This window comes from Primulina huaijiensis, chromosome 8 (genome assembly GCF_012295235.1).
Source record: "Primulina huaijiensis isolate GDHJ02 chromosome 8, ASM1229523v2, whole genome shotgun sequence".
Lineage (NCBI taxonomy): Eukaryota > Viridiplantae > Streptophyta > Magnoliopsida > Lamiales > Gesneriaceae > Primulina > Primulina huaijiensis.
This window is the reverse complement of record NC_133313.1, coordinates 9,114,856-9,138,357: the sequence shown is the minus strand read 5'-3', so window position 1 is coordinate 9,138,357 and position 23,502 is coordinate 9,114,856. Positions and strand designations below refer to the sequence as shown.

Sequence of the window (23,502 nt, the reverse complement as noted above, 5' to 3'; positions counted from 1 at the left end):
ACAGCAAGTTGCTGTCCAGAAATACAGCAACTGTGCTTTGGTTTCCTTGCGTCGTTTGCGAGGCTAATGGCCATTGGGGCTTGAACCACCGACCAGAACCTCTTACCAACATACCAAGGAATGATTCGAACCATGGCTAAGGGCCCTAGGCCAGCCACAATTCGCATCACACCAGAAACTCGCCGAAACTCTCACCCGAGAAGCACCCTTGCGTGCGTGGGGTGTACCACTTCGTTTGTTGTCTCGTGTCGTTCCAGTGGCCATTTGATTGACCATGGCACGATCTAGACATCTAGGGGCATGGTATGAACCGTGGCTAAGGGCCATAGGCCAACCAAGATCCACACCATCCACCAAACCAAAATGACACATGCTGTAAAAATGAAGGGCCGAAATGGGGTAAGGGCTGTTCTTGATGTTTTAGTTGAAAACCGAGTAACCATGGACCGAGCCACCAAAAGGGCGACTTAGTCACGTCTTAGACATGCTAGGGAAGTGATCCAACCATGGCTATAAGCCCTTAGGGCAGCCAAGATCAGATTCATTTCCCTTTGACAGCAACATGAGAAAATCGAAACTCAATATGGCAAGAATGGGAAGCTGCTGTCATTTCTTGTTTCCAGTGGGTGTGGGGCTCGAATGAATGGACCAAAGTGATCCTAATACATCCTATTACATGTCTAGATGTCGCCTTGGGAGCCTGGAATCGAACCAATACCTGAAACCCACAAAACAAAGCAACCCGTGAAGCACAAGAGAAAACCGAAAAATTCTGCATGTTGCATTTTCTGAAATTTCTTGATGTATTTCGGTTCATGCATGAAATGATGATCATAAATCATAAAAATAATGATAGTATGACTTGATTGAAGAGTCAAGGAAGAATATATGCATGCCTGGTTTCGTTTGAAAGAAAAACGAAAAGAACGAGACGATCCGGCGCGGAGGAGGTGGAGCGTTTTCTTTCCTTTTCTTCTACTAAATTTTCTCTCTAGTTTTCTCAAGTGCTAGCCACGATTTTTCTCTCCACAAACACTCTGGATTTCGAGACTTATGGAGGGGGAATGGTGGTTAAGAGGGTGAGGAGAATGGGTGCAAAATATAGGGAGAAAATATCAAGACCAAGTCTACTCTTTTTGAAATTTGAATTCTTGTTTGATATCAAATGATTTGTTGGTGCTTGTTGGGGTGAGGTGGCCGAATACTCATGTTTTCTAGACTAGGATAATGCTCACTAATTAATTAATTAAGGTGGATAAAGAATTAAAAAGATTAGTATGCTAACTCAACAAAGAATGGGTCAAAAGGGTGATGAGTTGGCAATGACTAGTCTAGATACTAAGGGGCCGAAAATTCACTAATATATGGAGAGGAAATGTTGATTATTTACTAAATTTATAACCCTTAAAAGCCTTACTTATTCTTTAAATAATTTAGTGAACTAATTCCTTAATTATGGAACTTAAACGAATTTATTTTCTACTCACCTCAAGTTGCTTAAATAAATCCTCAAACCTCCTTAATAACTTAAATTAACTTACTTGCTAGCTAAATTAAATTCTGAAAAAGTTTCTTGAATCTAAAATTTTATCTCTAAACTCCAACTCCAGTCCGGCCTCACTGAAATAACTGAAATGATAAAAATTTAAACTACTACGTAAAATAATCAAATTTAGAAACTCATGCAATAAAATCATTTTAATTTAAATACTAGAATTATGCATGACTTATACGTAGTCTAAGTTACGGGTTCTACATATTTTCTGATGTATTTTCGAGCATATGAGTGTAGCAAATGTAAGAGATGAAGGTGAATGATATAGGAGATGTTAAGGGGTAATAATATGCATTTAGTTAGGAGTTACAAGTGAGAATTTGAATGGGTTTGAATTGTTTCTCCTTCACCCCTTGCTGCCGAAGAATCTTTCATTTTATTCCTTATTCTTGCTGCACGTTTGAAGTTAAATTGCTAACGTAATGTATTAAGGAGTCTTGAGGAGAATTATGGTGCTTGCATCGCCCTTCGTTATTGAATTTAAAAGTGGGACATGAATACACTATGAAGACCATTTAGAATTGACTTGAATGGGGTTTACCAATCACATTTGAAATGGTTTAAGGCTTTGACCGAATTTCCAACTAATTTTAAATGGTATTTTATGGTTTAACTTTGCATTTTAATTGTTTAAGTTTTTTAAACCTCCATTATATATATTTTAATGCATTAACAAATTAATTTAGTTTAGAATCCTCCTTAGAATTTTGCATGGCATGTATGACCTCAAATTTAAATATTCAAATGCTATGTTTAATTTCTTGAATATATTATACCTAGATTAATTCCTCCCCCATTTATTTACATATTTTTATTTAAGCTTTAATTAAATATTAACATAAAGAACTTATTTACCAACTTAGCTCAAATTAATTAAATAAATTCTAAAACATTCTATTTATTTAAATTAAATTATTCCTTGACTTAAATTAAATTTAGAAATATTTTCTTATTATTAATCTTATCTCAAATCTCCAAACTCCGGTCCGGCCTCGCGTATTTATCTTGAAAAGATAAAACTAAACATCTACTTTCAAAATAATTAATCATGACTTAAAATTATTAAAATAAATCAAACACTTCATATATTCATAAGAATTCATTTTTAATTTAAATAATGAAAATTATGCATGACTTATACGTAATCTGATTTTCGGGTTCTACAACTCACCAGTCACTTCCCAAAAGATGCATACTTAACAAATACAACTATCCAAGTTCCAACCCAACAAAATAGGTTTTACATTTCAAAAGTTTCCCTTTCTGATGCCATATTACCTCTCCCGCCTCGAACAATCCGTTTCAATCCTTTTTACCACCTGCATCACATGACATTAACTGGAATGAGAATAAACTCAGTAAATAGAAAGCTGTACGTAACATTTACTTATACATAGCTTTGGCTTAAAACATGGCTATGGCAATGGCATTATGGCAATGACAATAAAGAATGAATCATAAGTCTCAAATCAATGTAAAGGGTATCTCATATCATGAATTAAAGGAAGGAAATGACAGTTCTGTGACCTTTGACCTGTGGCAAGTATCTCTTTGATATAAATATTAAAATAGTGATAGATACTTCATAATCATGTGATTGGCCAATGACATGCATGTACTAACTATCATTCATTGGCTTTGATCATGGGAAATTTCATTGAAGCAATTCAACAAATAGTTGGTAAGCAACAATAGAGTACTAGCTCCTTATCAATGAATTCCATGATGTTCTTGGCTCAATAAATAATTAACAATACATACATCAATAATTTAACAAAGGAAGGAGCCAGATATCAATAACTAGGGCTTTTATACATATAAATCATGTGCGTAATAGAAGAAAAAGCTTCTACTTACAACCCAACCAAACAAATGATTGCTTAAATGTTCTTGAAGGGAATCCTACAATAAAATACATAAATTCAACCATTAATCATTCCCAATAATCAAAGAACTCAATCAAACCATCAATTACCTTCAATTTCTTAAACCCTCTATCAACTCAAGAATGAAGAATTCTTATCTTGAAGATTGAAGATTTAGTGGAAGAAGCTAAGTACTTCACTAAATCCTTGACCTTGTAATGAAGAATTGGAGAAGAGAAGATTTATGAGGAAGAGGGTAAGAAACGATCCAAGAGAATGGAAGGAAGGAAAAATGAGTAGAAAGCCATATTCAATGCAATATATAAATCCTTTAGTGCCTAAAAACGTGCTTTTATTTTTTATACAGAATGCTGGGCGCATATGCGTGACTTTTCGGGCGCATATGCGTGCCAAGTTTTTCCCAACACTTACAATGGCGCGAGATCTGGCGCATATGTGCACCACATTCTGCCAAAAAAATCATTTTTAACTTCCGAATTAGCAAAAGTGGTCAACATCAAAGTTGTAGCCCTATGTGTTTTCTTTCATCTTCAATTAGCCTCATGTCATTTGAAGGTTTTAGCAAAACGTTATGCTCATTCTACCAAAATATGTTAGTGCATGAACGACGATACGCACGACACCATTCGGGCCACTTTTGGCACGTCTTCCCTAATGATTTGAACAAAACTCAAAACATGAAAGTTATAGACTTATATCTTATCTTTCTAATGGAAGTAGCTTCACATAGATTGGATCAATATAAAAAACATTATACTAAAAATCACAACTACTGTCACATTTTTTATACTATTTCTGCACTTGCATTTCCTATTTGGCTCAAGATCAACTTTCTATTCTACCCTTTCATTTCCATAATCATCACCAACTATGAACATAATACCAAAACAATAGTCATAAAAAATGACCATATAATAACCATTCCAATAAACATATTTCCTAAACACCCAACCAAAAATAATATTACACAATAAAATACTAAAAGGTTGGGATATTACAATACAGCTAGCCGTGGGTTCACATCTCCATGTGATTCAGAATAAAATTTATTCTTATTCGGATTTACCATAGTTAACCCCATTCTTTTCATAAACTCCTTGATAAAGAATGTCAGAACTCATTTCTGATTGCACCCATCGGATCATAGTAAGAGCGTCTAGTAGCATCGCCCCATGATCCCCTAGGTATCACTGATAGTGCCTGCAAGAACTTTTAGTCATGGTTAGCGTACAGTATCGTCCCTTCAACACATATATCCCGATCGAATCTACAACCATTGGTATATCGAGAGTTGTATGTGAATTGGATAACAATGCGATTTATTTTTGAGTATTAATAGTAGCATGATATGTGCAACTAGGAAAACACCTGAAAAGGCCCGTATTTCGTATTCATATTTTAGCGGAATTATTAAAATTTTTCTAAATAAATAATTATCTTGCCTCATTTGTAAAATAAACATGTAAATAATTTTAGTAAACATGTAAATAATGTTAATTTGAAAATAACAGCGGAAGCAAATATTTTTTTCAAACAACAACTTAAAAATATACCCAACGTATTAAAAACTGAGTTTGAATATAAGAAAATGCATAAACTAAAACATTAGGTCCTCGGGTTCCTACTACCGCTGACCCAAGCCAACTCACTGGTGTCCGTCCTCGGCCTCATCAGTACCTACAACAATCAAGTCTAGTGAGTCTAAAGACTCAACATGTATATATCGTAAATAACAAATAAATATATCATAAAATCGCATGCAACGTAAAGATATGGTATCGTAAAGCGTACAGTGAAAGTCGTATCATGAATAATTATAACTACGTGCATATATGAAAATCATACGTAAAAGCTTTGCTCATTAGAGCTCTGTTATATCATATCATAATTTTTTGGTAGAGATAATGTTTCTAAGCAAGTGGTCCATAACATAACGTGAGCGCCTGATCAGACAAAACCACAGTATACTGGGCGGTAGAGATCACCACAGCCCTTGGACTGGATATCCGTACCCATGCATAATCGTAAACTGGTCGTAAGTCACCGGGTGGAGAGGTCCTCAGTTGCGCATACCGACTTCCAAACCCATAACATAAGTTGGCCACAAGACATATCGCATATATCTCAAAAATAAACATTTTATATTTTTATGCACGTAATATAATTATAACCTTTTTTTTACCGGATGAGTTGGATCGCTCCCAGGCTTGCTGCAACCTAATTCTAATATGTGACACATGCAAATATTCTTATCTTGACCAAAACTTAACAATAGAACCAAAACGAGACGATTCGGACCAACAACTTGATTTTTAATCATGGCTTCGTACCAAACCGAATCCGCATTAAACGGACATTTAACCATGATTAAAAATACCCCTAACATACTGAAAAATACTCATGAGGACTGGAGAACACGAAAATTGGTGAATGGAGGCCAAAATCATGAAACGCTCTTTCGAGAGTCAACTTGACACATTGCACCGTAAATTCTCGTACGACCTCTAAACTCAACCAAATCACAAACGGCCAAAAACATGAGTTTTCTAATTCATTGAGGTACTGTTCAGTCCAAGGTCATAGGCTAAAAGCCACCAAGAACTCAAACCACCTCCTGAACCGCAACCCATAGCTGCTGTAAAAAATGCAGCAGTAGCAGTTTGCTTGTTTTGATCAATTTATGAATCTCATGACCATTGGGGCTAGAACCACCAACCAGAGACTCTTACTAACATCCTGAGGTATGGTTTGGACCATGGCTAAGGGCTAAAAGCCAAACACAAACCAAGCTAACACCTAGGACATTGAAACACACCAGCCGAGAACCCAAATTATGTGCAATGGGATGTATTGAATGGTTTTATTGTCTTGTGTCGTTCCAGTGGTCATTTGATTGACAATGGCTCGATCTAAACATGATGGAGTGTTATATGAACCGTCGTTATGGGCTACAAGCCAACCCCAATCCATTCCACAACCAAAAACCGAAACCATACTCATACAAAAAAATCAGAATTTTAAACCGAAGAGCTCCTGTCTTGTTTGTGTAAAAATCTGAAAGATCCGTGAATCAAGCTTGGAAAGGACACCTTGGTCACGTCCTAGACATGTTAAGGGAGGGTTCTAACCATGGCTATAGTCCCTAGGACAGCCATGATTCGAACTCTAATCCCAATCAACCAACTGAAAAAATTTTGACACAATCTATAACTTAATGGAATTGTTGCTGTCAATTCTTTATACTGAGTGTACGGACTTAAAAAAATGGACTATCAACACCCTAACACCCTCTGAAGCATGCCTATATGCAGCCTGGAACCGAAGCAACCACCTGGATTCAGCAAAAACAACTCAGCCGTAAAGATGAACACAAAGGCCCGAGAAGGCTGTCCAGAATTTTTCAGAAACTTGCTGCCAAAAATTTCGAGTTGTTGCTTGAATCATGAACATATAATGCTTTAAAATATCTATAGGACTTGATTGAATAGAAAAGAAACAACATATACATGCCTGAAATTTGTTTTGACACAAAACAAATCAATATGACGAAGACGAGCGACGGAGTCGGAGTTGGTTTTCTTCTTTCTTGTGTTACTGCTGCTGTGCACGATGACGTTAGCTGCTATCTCTGATATATTTCGAAGGTGGGGAGTGTGGGTTTGCTAGACAATGAAGAGGAGTGCTATAGGAGGTGTTAAATGGATATTGAAGTGCATTTAGTTAAGAGTTACAAGTGAAGGATTTGAATGGAATTTGAATTGTTTTTCCTCTCCTAGCTGTAGTTGTTCTTATTCTCTCATCCTTGTTGCTAATTCACGATTTCAGTAGTTTATTGTTTATGATATTTTCGAGTATATAGGATGTAGGAATGTTATGTAAGGGAGATGATGGTTACAAGAGGTGTTAAAAATGCCATAAAATGCATTAAGGTGGGAGGTTACAAGTGAAAGCTTTGAATAGCATTTGAATGTTTTCTCTCCTAGCTTCCGTTTGCATGTCATTCGAATTCTTGCAACACAATCATGCTCATTTCATAGTCTAATAGGTTAAGGGAAATTATATGAATCATAGTATTTGAATCTACTAATAATTAGTGAATTAAAATGGAAGAATGAATTCAACTTAATGACCATTGAGGGTGATTTGAATGGATTTACTACACTTTTAAAATGTCTTGACCGAATTCCTAAAAATTTTTTTTTTGCATGGTATGTTATGGTTTAAATCTTGCATTATAATTGTTTAAGGTTTTAAATACCCATTATACATTTTAATGAATTTACACATTAATTTATAATAAACTCTTGCATGGCATTACATGGTTTAAAATTTAAGTATTTAATTGCTTTGTTTAATTTCTTGCATATATTATACCTAGATTAATTCATCCTCATTTGTTTACACATTTTAATTTAAGCTTTAATTAAATATTAACATAAAGAACTTATTTAATAACTTAGATCTAATTAATTTAATAATCCTAAAACATTCTTTTTCTTTAAATTAAATTATTCCTTGACTTAAATTAAATTTAGGAATATTTTCTTACTATTAATCTTATCTCTAATCTCAAAACTCCGGTCCGGCCTCGCGTATTTATCCTGAAGAGATAAAACTAAACATCTACCTTTAAAATAAATAATCATGACTTAAAATTATTAAAATGAATTAACACTCCATATAAAAATATCATTTTTAATTTAAATAGCAGCGATTATGCATGGCTTATACGTAATCTGATTTTCAGGTTTTACAACACATTTCCCTAAAGCACATTTCTTACTCTGGCCAGAGACTCCTTGCACTATTAACTCATCAGATTACATAGGATATCTTCACCCGTAGGCGAACGGTGAATCCCCGACTACAATGCATTTGTTTTTACGTATTTCGAAACTACACCCAACCTCACAACCTGATGACCCTCGATGGAGTCGGTAAATGGATCAAAGTGCATGCTAGTACGTATAGCCCCTACATTGTCCCGGGTCAAAGGACTAATGTTGTACAACCATAACTGCGGACTATTCCACTCGATAAGTGGGAACCACTTGGATAGTCCGAGGGAGGGTTGTTCAGTGCATCATCATATGATCACCCATCTATGTGAATGGAAATCTCCATACCCTTGCCAATGAAACATAGTGTTTACATCATAGATGCTAGTCTCAAGCTCGAGCGACCTTTATCTTTGTTTTAGGCGGCAGAATCGACTTGGAACCTGTTTAGAATATACGGTACACTTTCTAATGAGTTTCTTGATCTTACGTTGCGACGCAGACCTCATGGTACCTATTATATATTCAAGGACTTTATCTATGCAGCTTGCATGGGTATACAGATAAAGTATAATGCCATAATCGAATAAAATCGTAAAATATTATTAAAATAAAGATCGTTTTACATTAGATTCAATAAAACCGGAGCCACAAGTTGGCTTGCCGGGTACCTACTCTAACATAACGTTGAGAAATTTCCGTTCGATTTACCCGATGGTGAGTGTTGTGTGTATCTAATTGGAAACGTGTTTAGCAATTGAGCGGTGTAATTGAATTGTTAGGAAATCGTTTTCTCGCACCCAAGACCCAAGACGCTGCGGAAGTTTAAATTTTTGTTCTTGGGTTTCGTGTGTTTAAAACATTCATAGGGCATTTAAGTTATACCTTTGTGTTTATTACGATGGACTCCAAACTATTTCGGTTTTTAATCAGAGATAGCTCTTCTTGTAAGTCCCTACGAACGACTCTTCAAATTTGATCGTCTAATTAAGTCCACGATCGAAGACTGTCCTCCTCACTTGGTTTGCACTAGAAAATCCAAATGATTTCTTCGTTGAGACTGGGACGTCCGAATTTCCTAAATCCAGAGTCGGTGTCGCGACGACATGGTGCGTCAAAAGGAAGAAACTTGTGGCCAAATTTTCTTCACCCCTTTTTTTAATGGCCGAACGTTTTTCCACCTTTTCAAAGTGGTGGCCGAGAGTTTTTTTTCATGGAAATTTATTTGATTCACAATCAATTAATATTGTAAGCTAATTAAGTTATTAATTAAAATTACAAGACTTAATTATACTTACCCCTCAACATGGCCGAGAATTTTTCTATTAAGGAAGGAAGATCATTTTTTTTTTGTGTGCTTATTGATTCTCAATCGATATTATGGATTCTCAATCCATAATTAATGAAATCTAATTTGCTCATTTTTACCTCATTTTCTTCCAATTCCTTTATGATGGCCGAGAGTTGAGATTGCAATTGGGAATGATATTTCATTATATTTAAATTCCCATATTATTAACATATAATATATTTATCACCTTTTAATAATACATGATATATTAATACCATATATACACATATTTTATATTATCATATAAAATATATATATATACATAAATTAAATTAAATAATCATTATTAAATTTATATAATTAACTCATTGGTTAATTTAATTCTAGACTCCTCTAGAATATTTATGAGAATTTGTGCATGTTAGTAGTCACAACTACTAGCACAATCATTTAATTAGTAAATTCTCAATTCACTAAATAAATGATTTCGAACTCATTATAACCCCGATCGACAATCCTAGAGCGCCGATGTACCAAGGATAGAAGTCTTGTTCATATAATGAAAATCAAAAATTTCCAAGATCAAAATTTTCACTTACCATATTGGGCAGCTGCCAGTTTTAGTGAAATTCTTCACAAAATAGGCAGTTTCTTAACTTTCATTTCTTTCATCCTATGGAACCAGCTCATAAACTTCTTTATAAGCTTCCTATTTGATCTCTATCAAACTATAGTCGCCAAATTCCAACTCCTTGAAATTTGACTATCTCAACGGGAACACAGAATCCGATACTTGTGTGACCCTCAATGGTTCAGGGATACAGCTAGCCTTGGGTTAACATCTCAATGTGATTTAGAATAAAATTTATTCTTATTCGGGTTTACCCTAGTTAGCCCCATTCTTTTCATCAGCACCTTGATCAAGAATGTCAGAACTCATTTCTGATTGCACCCATCGGATCAAGGTAAGAGCGTCTACTAGCATTGTTCCATGATCCTCTAGGTATCACTGATAGTGCCTGCAAGAACTTTTAGTCATGGTTAGCGTACAGTATGGTTCCTTCAACACATATATCCTGATCGAATCTGCAACCATCGGTATATCGAGAGTAGCATATGAATTCGATAATGATGCGATTTATCTTTGAGTACTAATAGTGGCATGGTATGTGCAACAAGAAAATTAAACACCTTTTTCTAAAGCACATTTCTTGCTCTTGTCAGAGACTCCTTGCATTATTAACTCATCAGATCACATAGGATATCTTCACCCATAGGCGAAAGGTGAATCCCCGACTACAATGCATTTGCTCCTACGTATTTTGAAACTACAGCTAATCTCGCCACCTGATGACCCTCAATGGATTCGGTAAACGGATCAAAGTGCATGCTAGTACGTATAGGCCCTACATTGTCCCGGGTCAAAGGACTAATGGTGTACAACTATAACTGCGGACTATTCTACTCGATAAGTGAGAACCACCTGGACAGTCCGAGGGATGGTTGTTCAGTGCATCATCATATGATCACTTATCTGTGTGAATGGACATCTCCATGCCCTTGTCAATGAAACGTGGCGTTTACATCACAGATGCTAGTCTCGAGCTCGAGCGACCTTTATCCTTATTTTAGACGGCTGATTTGACTAGGAACCTGTTTAGAATATACGGTACACTTCCTAATGAGTTTCATGATCTTACGTTGCGATGCATACCTCATGGTACCTATTGTATATTCAGGGACTTTATCTATGCAGCTTGCATGGGTATACAGATAAAGTATAATGCCAAAATCGAATAAAATTGTAAAATATTATTAAAATAAAGATTGTTTTATATTAGAATCAATAAAAGCCCTAGGTACAAGTTGGCTTGCCGGGCACCTACTCTAACATGAATAACTTAGGTTTTAGTGATCGGAATCGATCTAGCTTGGTTGAGTTGTTGGATTTTGATTTTAAACTGTTTATTGATTCTTCTGATTTATTACGTGAATATTTTTTTAGCTTAGCCAAGATTAGATTCAACTGATTACATTAAAAGTTCGTTTTCTGCTGCATTTCTTATCAGACGACTACTATTGGAGGTTTATTATTGGTTTTGGGAGTGCGAGTGGGAGTAGGAGTGGCGGTAGTTAAAGTAACCAGCATTTCCCCCCATTTGTGATGCAAAAAATTTCATTTAAAAATTTGGAGTGCTAGATGTATTTATAGTTTCCAAACTAAGACAAGATTTGTCTTTTATGAGATGAAACTCAAGTTTTCTGATCATACATTGAAGTTTGATTGATAGTATATTTTTCTTATGTTAATATTTGCATATGCAATTCAAAAATTATGATATAAAAATGTTAATTAATTTATATTTAAAGCCGATGATCATGTTAGTGTCCAAACGATTGATCTCATTATCATGATATGATCATGTGAGCTAATTTGCGAGCTTGAACTTGAGTCTTTGAGTTGAGCTTGATGAACTTGATCTCAAGTTTTTTAGCAGCTAAAGCTCTTACCCATCAAATTTATCTGCTGGACTCTTTACATTGCTGGTTGCATTGATGGTTTTAGCTCTTCTCATTTGTTGTGTCATTACACTTTCCAGATGGATGAAGTGCTGGCTTCAGTTGCTGAGACGATAAAGAACTTCTCTGTCATTTACCTTGGCACTGGAAACAACAATAAGATCAACTGGGCTCTAAAGGATAAGCAAGAGTTCATCGACATTTTTGAGACTGTTTATCGTGGTGGTAGGAAGGGCTGTGGTCTTGTCATTGCTCCAAAAGATTACTCCACCAAATATCGTTATTGAGAATTATGGTCAAGTTTCTGCCATAGCCATGTCAGTCATCTGGTTGAGATTTAGATTTGCAGCATGTTGCATCGTGGCCATCCTCTCCAAGTGACTAAGCCCTTGAGTTCTGCTTTGTTGACTGATTGCTAGTCATATTGCTCAAACCTAGCTAGTTCCAGATATCATCCCAAAAATGTGTCTCCTTGTTATGTATACTGATGAATGATATGTTTTCTATGTGTTGACTTTATCGTGCATAAGTAGGTTCCAAGTCCCAAAATTAAAATTTGACAAGGTATTGGTCCTGCTTGGGGATGCGGTAGATAATATTTGGTTTTATTTTAAATATTTACAAAAATATGTTCTCTACCATTTATTGGTTTGACGGTAATTACTTAGTAAAGGTCTTCAGTGTTCTGTTTTCCTTCTTCTTTGTCTCGTAGCGTGGTATAATGCGAAAATTGTGAGATCTTTTTTGTGAAGCTATGATGAGTCAAAATCAAACCACCTGGTTAAGTCGAACGAACACACGGCCAAGATAAAAGGTAATTTCTGGTTTAGTGAATTTGGAGGCATAGCATGTCGTACCATGCAAATGGATGTGGAGATTTCCTTTGTGGAGGACTCCTTAGCCAGCACTGCCCCAAGGATGATATCGAATACGCCACTTTCACTCCCACATTATCGTTTCATTGCTCATTTCGTTTCATCAGTGATGACTTTCCTTTAAGTTGGAATCTTTGTTTTGGAAAAATCTGTCTTTTTTCACTGATGACGTAATCTTGTTATCTTCTAATTTATTTCCTCCCTTGAAAATAGTCTATTCCTTAAAAAATATGGTATCGGATTTATTCGATGTAATGTAATCTGATCATCTAATCGTTGCGGCAAAAGTTGAGACACAATTCACAATGTGACACAAAAATTAGGATCGTGAATCACGAGTCACATGTAAACATAAAATCAAGTGCTAACTAAACACAACAAATAGCCTGTGCAATCAACATTAGTGAAAATTAGGGCATGTAAAAGAACGGAGATATTTTGCAACAATGAAGAGAGTGAGTAAATAATTAGACACATTCAGTAAATGTCCGACCAAAAAACTGCCACAAGAGAAGGCGAGTTTAGTTGCCAACCTGGGCAGCCAGGAATAGTACCAACCAACCTACTCTATATTCCTCACACTTTCCCAATCATTTTGCAACGCATACGTCCTAAAATTATGTTGGGTGCGTTCGTATAATTTCCCAAGCATTAGTGTACACATAATACCATGTTTATGCCAAATACAGAGCAGCAGGGCAACCAACCTGAAATAATGAAGGCATACACCTCCATCCTAGAGAAGACTTTCCAACTACTAACCACTGTGTATTGCAAATCAAGGGGTCATTGCATTGTCCATTGGCATGATCATTGGCGAATCTGTCTCCTTGGATATTCCACTCATCATTTGGTTTCCATTAGAATCACCTAACAGACGGATTACATCAAATCAGACCAGAAGCATTGAATTAAAATGAAGGATTGTAAATGTGTAACAAAACCTTTCAATTTTAAAAGAGTATAGTGACAGTTCACAGTCTAGAAGAAGTGTCTCACCAAGTAAGGAATCAACAGATGGCAGACTGGGTGATGTAGTACTCATGTGCTCTGAAGTGTAAAATAATTGAAAGCAGGGATCAGAAACATAATTTTTGGAAATTTAGTAGACCGGTTGTTTGGATCAAAGAATGAAATACTGCATACACTGTTTTAGATAAGCGAAAATACAAGAGTTAATCCAACATTGCCATGGAGGAAGAGCATCTATATGTATACTAAAATCAAGAAAATATCGATACATGTTGGAATGTAAATGGTGAGTCTACACAAATGGTTACCTGATGAATAAGGCAGTGCCTTGACAGCATCAAAATTCTTGAATGTATAGCCCACAAAACTCAAATCCTTTGGAGTAAGAGCTGCCTGCAAGATGCAACATGATTGCCAAGTTATTTACCTAAATCAGTGCTTTTTCTCTGTCAGTTGAGTATCAGCAGTACAGAGTAACCAAAAAATAGAAAATACATAACAAACCTTCCTTGAGGTTCCTGAGCCGGAAATTGAAGGTGTTGGAAGATCAAGCTGCTCATAGTAACAAGACGCATCAATAAGGTTATGAAATACCACACAGTGCATATGAATGTTAAAGGTACTATTATTCAGGAAAAAGGTACAAGGAAAACGCAATAGACAAATCATCAAGGCTCTATTCATTGTTAAAAATAGTCATCCATAAAGTCTTCAGCAGTGCTTACACAACTTGAGTCATGACTTCAACTCTCACAGGTGTGCGCACAGATAAATTTCTTAAAAAAACCATGAGATTCACACTACATTCACTAATCACTCAGATTTAAAACTAATCCTAGTTCCATTGCTTATAAATGATGGTAAATGTAAATATATTTCCAAAAAGTATCAAGAAACTAGTATAGGGGCATGTATTAAAAGTAAAGAGATGTGTCAGTACTTCATCAAACTTCATAAAATTCTGGGTGTCTAGTTCTCCGTTAACCTCTGGTTTAAAGGCCGCTTCCATTTCATATAATTTCTCCCATTCAACATCTGAGAACCAGGAATGAACCTGAAAGCATTCATTTGCTAATGAAGCAGGACAGAGGAAGAGTCTAATGCTTAGTTGGTGCATAACTAAACCTTTATCTGGGCTGCGCCTCCAGTTCCAAGCCTATTTTCTGCGTCACAAAGTAACCTACATATGAGATCTTTAGCCTCAGGGCTCAATTTGACATCTTCTGGAAATTTCAGTTGATTTCTCCAATGAACAATCTGCAAATCAAGATGAACATTATCAGAAGACGATTGCTGCTTCACGAGTATACTTTCGTTTTTTTAGCAACATGAGTAATCTTTAATGCCTACATAAACTTTGCTGCATCTGTTAGGACTTGAACGGACTTGGACAAAGAGGAAAGACCTATCTCAAGATTCTCATTAAATGATTGCTTGTGGAGCTAATTTAGGACATAAAAGAGTATACATTTGACATATTCTGTGGCCGATTAATACACGGGGGAAGATAATACCGAGGGACCAATAGAAAGAATTTCTCCAAAGTATCGGTCACAAAATGAGTAAAAGCGTTTTCTCACTCCTGAAAATACCACCACTGATAAGAAAACTAAAGAGATACTGGGTTCAAATAACTTTCTCGATTGAAGGAACAAAAACTGCATGGTTAGCACATGGTGGTGGCTTGGATTCGGCCATATGGTGACGTCTCTTCAAATTTCAATGAAATAATCTGAAGATACAGCGCATGGGATAACATAATTAATGAGGATAAGAACTTTTCGTCAAACTTCTTAGATAACTTGGTCCAGATAGCAAACCAGTAGACCAGAACAAATAAATAACTATGTGGGAGTCAGAAACACTTGCAACCTATTGACTCCAACAAAAAAGTCCATCTGAGCGATTAAGGTCAATGATTTTCGACCAATAAGCTCGACAACAAGTTTGTACAAGATAATAGCCAAAGTGTTGACTTACAGAATAAAGAAAGTTTTGAGCTGTACAATTGCCGAGAATCAATGTGCTTTTACAAAGGAAGACAGATTATGGATTGTTGCCTTGTTGCCAATGAAGTGGTTGAGGAATACCGTAAGAAGAAAAAAAAAGGTTGGGTGCTTAAGGTGGATTTGGAAAAGACGTATGACAACGTCGACCGGAGATTTCTTGATTTTGTGTTACAAAAGAAAGGGTTTGGAGACAAATGGAGGAAGAGGATAAGGGGGTGTGTGTCTAACGTCTCATTCTCAATCTTTATCAACGGAAAGCCGAGGGGAAAATTTAAAGGGGAAAGAGGAATTCGACAGAGTGATCCTTTATCACCCTTTCTTTTTAATTTAGTCGTTGATGTTTTGGGAAGATTAGTCGACAGGGCTAAGGAATTGAACGAGGTAAGAGGATTGGTGGTGGGAAGGGGAAATTTGGAAATATCGCATATCCAATTTGCCGATGATACGTTGTTTTTGGTACAAACGGAAAGGCATGTGATGGCACTGGTGGAAATAATCAAATTATTCGGGCAGAAATCGGGTTTGAAGATCAACTTCGAAAAAAGTGTTGTGTTGGGGATTAACTGTGAGGATGAGGAAGTGGTTGGTTTGGCACAAGCAATTGGGTGCAAAAAAGATGATTTGCCAATCAAGTATCTCAGGGTACCGTTGAGAGGGAAATCTATGACTTTCGAGTTTTGGGAACCAGTCCTTTCAAAAATGTCAAAAAAACTTTCAAGTTGGAAAAAGTCGTTCTTATCCAGAGGTGGGCGACTGACTCTGATAAAACCGGTGTTAAGCGCAATGACTTCTTATTACATGTCCTTGTTTAGGGTGCCAGCAAAGGTTGCCAAAAAGATGGAAAAATTGATGGTTGTTGGTGGGAGCAGGTACGTAAACCAAAGGACAAGGGAGGGCTGGGATTGGGGAATATTTTTTTGAGAAATAAAGCTTTACTAGGGAAACGGTGGTAGAGAGGTACAAAGGAAAAGGAGACGTTGTGGAAAAATGTAGTTAAAAGCATCTATGGTCTTCAAGAGAATGGGCGGGATCTGGGATTGGCCAGGAATGCGACTTTCAGAAGCCCTTGGAAATATATTTCTCGTTCTTACCCGGCAATTCAACTATTGAGTGGGACGGTTTTGAGGGGGAAATTTCATTAGGTTTTGGGAAGATGTTTGGGGGGGAGGAGGTCCTTATTTCAAAGAACGCTTTCCTTCTTTGTTTAGGATTTGTACCGAGATCAATAAACCAGTTCGTAACTTTTTAGAGGTGGTCGATTTAGGAGTCAATCAAACATATCGTTGGGACGTGCGTTTTAGGAGACATCTTGATGATATCGAGCTGCGGGAGTTTGCTACTCTAGCGGGAGTCTTGGATACGGTCAGAATAGAGTTGGGTTCAGAGGACTTCAGGGTGTGGTTGGGGGATTCTACGGAGTTGTTCTCTGTCCGATCTTTTTACGAGTCTGTTTTTCTTTTCCATGATTTCCCAGTTTTCTCTTCTTATATTTGCTCTTCTTATATTCATATATGGAAAGTACCTATCCCGCAAAAAGTTCAAATTTTCTCGTGGATTGTGGCTTTAGGGAAACTTCCAACCTCAGATTTGGTGCAAAGAAGATGGCCAACTTGTGCTCTAAGTCCACAGTGGTGCAAGTTATGCCAAAACCACGAAGAGAATCAGGATCATTTACTGGTACATTGTTCTTTCTCTAGAGGCATATGGATTTAGGTGATGCAAGAGCTGAGATTTTATTGGATTTTTCCGAGAAGGGCACAAGATATGTTCATTATAGAGCCCGGAATTCAAGCAGGGACAACAGTTAAGAGATTCTAGTATATGATCGTTCATCTCACATTCTGGACATTATGGCTCGAGAGAAATAACAGAATATTCAACGACTCGTCTGCCTCGGTCGATAAAGTATGGGAGCTGCTCAAATTCAGGGTTGCAGCGTCGACAACAAAGATCAAAGAATTCAGTCATCTGGCTATCTCAGAAGTAGTTAGAGATTGAATGTTTGTAATGTCTTGACGAAAGTGTATTAGTGTCTTTTAATCCGCGGATCACTCATCCGCTTTTTATGTAAAACAATCTAATTATTATATAAAAGTAATGTTTCCTATCAAAAAAAAAACAATAGGAGGTTGCACAAGAGACGCAAAACAAAAGAACAAAAAAAAATTTGTCGAGCATATAGGTAAACTGTGCCAACAATTAACAAAATCAGGTGAGATGATGTGCTTTTGAACAAGGTAAATTACATTCATGCATTTATGGAATTTCAGCTTTATTTTAGGACAAAATACATCAATATGTGTCAGTTACTGACCATCAAGATGATGTCATAAAAGATAAGTGACATAAATTATCTTGTCCTAAATCTTCGTTGCAAATAAAAATGATTTGATATGATGACATTACTAGGTCGGCAATCGGATCGGGTAGTTCAGGTACCCGACTCAACCAGATGCATTTTTCGGGTAAATCGGGTAATTAGTCTGGCTTGGTGTTACCCGAAACCGACTATTTTTAGTCGGATCGGGTTCAGGTAGAAGATCTCTACCCGAAGAAGTACCCGTTTTTATTTTTTATTTTTTAAAAGATATGGGCTTGGTCTTGAATGGAACGGTCCAAAGTTATGGTGTTCTCTTAATTTGATTTTAGTTAGAAACCTGGTTATTAGAAAGTTCGGAACTTTTTCAAATTTTGGCTGCTCATAATAGTAAATTGAGCTTGGGGTAGTAAGAATCGCTGATTAGTTTTTTGCTATGTTATTTATTTTTTGGGTATTCGATAAAAAAAAAATAATCTCAAACAAATGCTGGAATTAAGCTAAGGGTTTATTTTATGGGTTTTGCATCGTTCTTTTTCTTCAGGGGAAAGGAATTACAAGCTTTTTTTTTATCACCATTTCATTTTAAAATGTAAATTTTTTTTTTCCAAAACAAAAGGCAAATACCCGAACCCTACCCTACCCGAACCTGGCCCGATTGGGTACTCGACTATTAGGGTTGGGGTAGCAAAAAACTACCCGACCCGAACTTCCTGATCCCACCCCTATGCATTACAAGTAGATGTCAAGTGGCAAAAGGTTATTAAACATGTTACCTTTCTACAAGTGGTCATAGGATCATCAGAATAAAAAGGAGGGTACCCAATAAGCATTTCATACATAATTGCACCCAGGGACCACCTGCATGGAAGAGGTACTTGAGACGCAAGCAAGAGCCAACTAGAAAAAAAGTTCCCAATTTTATCAGCAGTTGGCAACAACACGGTACTAACTGAGGTGTAGTTCTAAATGCTACAGTTTCACAAGACTAATTTTAAAAAACAGTTTCCATTGAAGAACCTTTAATTTTGGAAGATTTTCTTTTTGGCACGTTAACCAATTGTATGTCAGTTAATTGAGCCACCATAAGATTCATAACAAGATGAAGAATTGGAGAAGTACAAAAAGTAAAATTTTAATGAATATATTTGTTCTTGGAAGTAAACTAACAAACTAGAGGAAATCTTTAAGTATCAAGACACTTTTGTTGAAGGATTGACTTAAAAACGGTTCCAGACAAGTATTTCCTTGTGTAAAATAGGTACCACTAAAATCAACCCTCAATTTAATAGGGAAGAATAGAACTGACCAGTCACACTCCATCCCATATCCCTTCTTCAACAGCACTTCTGGAGCAATATAATCTGGCGTACCCACAGTAGAAAACGCCTTGAAAACCACAAGACAGATTATTAAATCAGGTAAACTGGAGTGTAATGCATCAAAATTCATCAGATGAGAACACATCATCGATAGATGCAAGACAAAATTTAAACTTGAGAAAATAGCAGCACGGTAGAAGTAGGTAGTTAGAGTTCGCTCCAATCTTGTAAAACCATGTGTTTTATAATCATATTTTCATCAATCCTTTCTACGAGTAATATGAACTAGACCAAACTCTTGTTAATTTTAATACGTAACTTCTGAACATGCTTATATTTTCTCACCAACTTTCTCCTATTCATCTGCCAGTGCTGAAGTTGCTCACGGGGGCTTCTCCAGTTACTGCCATTGGAAGCATCAGGAAAGTGGCCATCGATATCCATTGGCTCCCTTGCAGTCTCATCATCAGTAATCTTGTTTTCGTTTACTGTATATAAAGTTCTACAATCGAGTGGTTTGCAAAGACCAAAGTCTGAGAGCTTCATGTGCCCATTCTTATCAAGAAGAAGATTGTCAGGTTTGATGTCCCTAAACCAAATGAAGAAAATTTCAATAGGTTAAAAATATTATATTTTCCAGTGCATCAGTTTTCTAAAAGGCGCCGCCTAGTACTGCCTAAGCATGGGCGGTCGCCCACCGAACAGATAAAAAAATTGGCCGCCTTATTTTAGACATAGAATTTTTAATTTTACAAAAAATGTTCGGATATTTTTCAATCATTTTATATCGAATAAAGAGGATGACTATGACTTTGATTTTGAGTTTGAATCCGATATGGATGAAATTACCGCAGAAATATAGAGATTAAAAAGAAAAATTAGATATTTAGTTAAAATAAGAAAAATCGCCTATGCGGTGGATGTTCGTCTGCCTACCGCCTCCCGCTTTTTAGAACACTGGTGCCTATAATATTATTATATTTGGTGTAGAAATCAAACTTGCATACGTGCGACCCACCTATGAATGTAATTATGCTTGTGAATGGACTCAATGGCCAATACACTTTGAGCTATGTAAAATTTAGCCACACTTTCAGAAAGTATGTCTTCTCTCATCAGCAGAGTCATCACGTCGCCACCAGGAAGATATTCCATGATCAGATACAAGTACTCGGCATCTTGAAAAGAGTAGAACAATTTAACTATGCAGTGGCTGGCCACTTCTGCCAGTAGGTTTCTCTCTGCTCTAACATGTTCCACCTGCACAGCAGAGAACACAGTGTGACTGAACAAAAAGCATGATAATCTTTTCGTGTCAAGAACTCAAGAAATCGGTCCCAATCCAAAAATTCCAAGCAAGTTGTTCAATCAATAAATCAATGAGTTTCTGTTGGGCAGCCAATCAGTATGGAAATTATTGTTCATGCCAAACCATTAAATGGAGAAAGCAAGCATCTAATATTTCTGACGATAATTGGTGAATCAAACAGAAAGAAAATTCTACAGCTTCTGTTAATATACTAACCTGTCCTCTTGAAAGCATCTCGGATTTCTTCAACTTCTTCATGGCATAAATATTTCCTGATTTTTTCTCCCGGCATAATCGAACCTGAAGTTTTAAATTCATTAGCATCTAAAAAAGAAAGGAAGAAAGAAACGATCAGTTCTAACCACCATGCATGCAAATAATCGACCAATAAAATAATTTAAGGAAACCATGGCACACAGCACAGTATCAAGAATAGACATGTAACACTGCATTGAAAGTGCACTCAAGTAACTCTGAAAATATCAAACCACATAAACTGAGATGGAATATAGGAGATCTGCACGACAATTACCAACCTCGCCATAGGCTCCACGCCCTATGATGGTTAGAAGCTCAAAATCATCTACAGATATCCTGTTCCTTCTCAGTCGCATAAACTCGGTTTCCTTTCGTTCTAAATCTTTGATTAGGTTTATCTGTTCCTGTTTTGGCACATCTGAACGTGCTAACTTTCTTTCTAGTCGCCACCGCCTAGAAAAAAAGTATAACATAAAAAATTCAAGATTCATTCACGAAATAACAAAAGAAAAGGATGAGTCAAAGGGATCCCTTAATTTTTATATGCAAGAATACTTTCATATAATTCCAGATCTAATTACTTGGAGAGAAGAACCGCAGAAGAGAAACTACAAATTTATTTTCCTTTATCATTGACTATCTAGGTTTCATAGTTATCAAGCCAAAAGGATAGAATTATGTTTACTCGTATTATCGGCCATTTCATTGATAATGAAACACGCAAATAAAAGTATTTGAGCCATCAAAACACCTAAAAATGACAGAAGATATACTAATCACATTTGGACAACCTATAAGCATACATAGTTTATCTCACATCATACTTTACATGATAGATTAATGAGAGCTGCTTAAGCCGATGGATCAAAGGGCATCATCAACTTTGACAGCATGACTTGCCGAGCAATCTGTCATTCGTAATCTAATAATTGAAATGATGAGATTCACTTTGTAGGCATCAAAATTCTATCAAGTGGAGTCATCAAATTCGTAAAAAAGACCTAAAACCCATTTTTCAAAGAAATATTAAATCATAGTTAGCCTTTCGTATAACGAACTTTATTTCCTCATAGAAACAAACCCCCGTGTTTTACTTGTCATATAATCAAAAACTCAAGTCATCAACCATATAAAATTGTGTTATTTCTACTTCAGCAATTGCAAAAGCTATTAATCACAAGTGACAACACCCCACAAAAATCTCAACTAGAAAAATAACACAAAGAATGCTTACTGACTTAAACAAGAATTTCAGAGACAATTTTCTCAGTAACATAAGAAAGGAATATAATATAAACTAACTGATTATTTAGCTATTACAGAACACGAATATTAAACACACTAGACCCCCAGCTACCCTATGCTAACCGGACTTCCATTTCTCACCTTAAGGCTTCACGCTTAGAAAAAATCATTCCTCATTGTTGAATGTTGAACTTACTTTTGAAATCACATTCATCAAATATCCTTCAAAACATAACTCAGCACTGCAATCAAATATATCTGTTTAACTTCAAGTATCTAACCGCAAAATTAAGGCAAACAAGTCCAACCGCAACCTGAATAACCCCAGAAAATGAAAATTCCTTCAAGTTACAACATTGACTCAAGTAGAACCACGAACAAACCACCTAAATGAATGAAACCACTACAACAAGAAGCAATCAACTTCAAATTTCTAAAAACTGAAACCAAACGGAATACACCAGGTCCAGGACCAACACCTAACAGTAGATCTCGTAAAACACAAACTTCAATGGCAGCTCAAATCTAATCGACCACCTTCTAAAGGTAAGTCGCCACCACTTTCAGCCAACAAGTAGCCACAACTACAAGCTTACAGTTGTACATACAAATCTATGTCCAGGCGTACCTTTCTTTTCTCTCCCTGATGCTTTTCATCTGAGTTTTGTAGTGATTTTCAATGAACTGTTTTGCGGCGGCGACTTTCTCCATGGTCAAGATTGATCCCAAAACTTCTTCTTCGCCGGTTTCATCGCTCTCCTCTACCTCCATTCTGCCCTCTAGATTTCCGCTGGATTCCGCTCTTTCTCTCTCTATTACGATGGCGCAAGTGCGTATACTATACACGTTGTACGTACCACGTATGCTTATGTGGAGTATAGAACCACTGTGTGTGTGAAACATTATAAGAAGCTTAACTTATCCGGTGTCGTTTTGTACTTTTGTAATCGCAATCTTTGAAAATGATTTATTTAATGACAATAAAATATAAATAGAACATAAACTTTATTAAAATATTTATTTTAATATTTTAAATTTTAATAGTTTGTCTAACTACAAAATTTATGGACAACAAGTTGTAGTTCTTTGGATTTAGTAGGCGTCTTTTTTATTGTAAAAAAAGTTTGTTTAGTTTTACATGTGTTTAGATAGGTGTAGTAGTGCT

At 36.2% G+C, this 23,502-nt stretch overlaps 2 protein-coding genes across 2 annotated transcripts in view; one reads left to right on the top strand and one right to left on the bottom strand.

Annotated features, from left to right (window-relative positions):
- Nucleotides 1-12,535, top strand: part of LOC140983466 (thioredoxin-like protein YLS8) — a 47,498-nt gene extending 34,963 nt beyond the window's left edge. The window contains exon 2 of the mRNA XM_073450530.1: nt 12,111-12,535. Coding sequence (XP_073306631.1) covers nt 12,111-12,317 — 207 coding nt within the window. The 3' untranslated portion in view covers nt 12,318-12,535. The remainder of the gene's footprint in view (nt 1-12,110) is intronic.
- A 790-nt stretch (nt 12,536-13,325) lies between these two features.
- On the bottom strand, nt 13,326-23,208 carry LOC140982751 (uncharacterized). The gene is made up of 13 exons (XM_073449426.1): nt 22,966-23,208; nt 21,371-21,545; nt 21,051-21,134; nt 20,544-20,785; nt 19,871-20,114; nt 19,513-19,592; nt 18,980-19,064; nt 15,003-15,134; nt 14,818-14,931; nt 14,382-14,429; nt 14,186-14,270; nt 13,905-13,955; nt 13,326-13,775 (listed from the first exon to the last, which is right to left on the bottom strand). The coding sequence occupies exons 1-13, from the start codon at nt 23,106-23,108 to the stop codon at nt 13,684-13,686; spliced, it is 1,575 nt and encodes a 524-aa protein (XP_073305527.1). The 5' UTR covers nt 23,109-23,208; the 3' UTR covers nt 13,326-13,683.
- Between the last annotated feature and the right edge of the window lie 294 nt (nt 23,209-23,502).

What these genes read in the sequence shown, in the direction of transcription:
- LOC140982751 (XM_073449426.1), bottom strand. Translation starts at nt 23,108, where the DNA reads ATGGAGGTAGAGGAGAGCGATGAAACCGGCGAAGAAGAAGTTTTGGGA. An exon ending in TATGGGATGGAGTGTGACTG is followed by an intron (nt 19,065 to 19,512) that starts GTCAGTTCTATT and finishes TCTTCCATGCAG; the next exon opens with GTGGTCCCTGGGTGCAATTA. An exon ending in GGCACTGCCTTATTCATCAG is followed by an intron (nt 13,956 to 14,185) that starts GTAACCATTTGT and finishes TTTACACTTCAG; the next exon opens with AGCACATGAGTACTACATCA.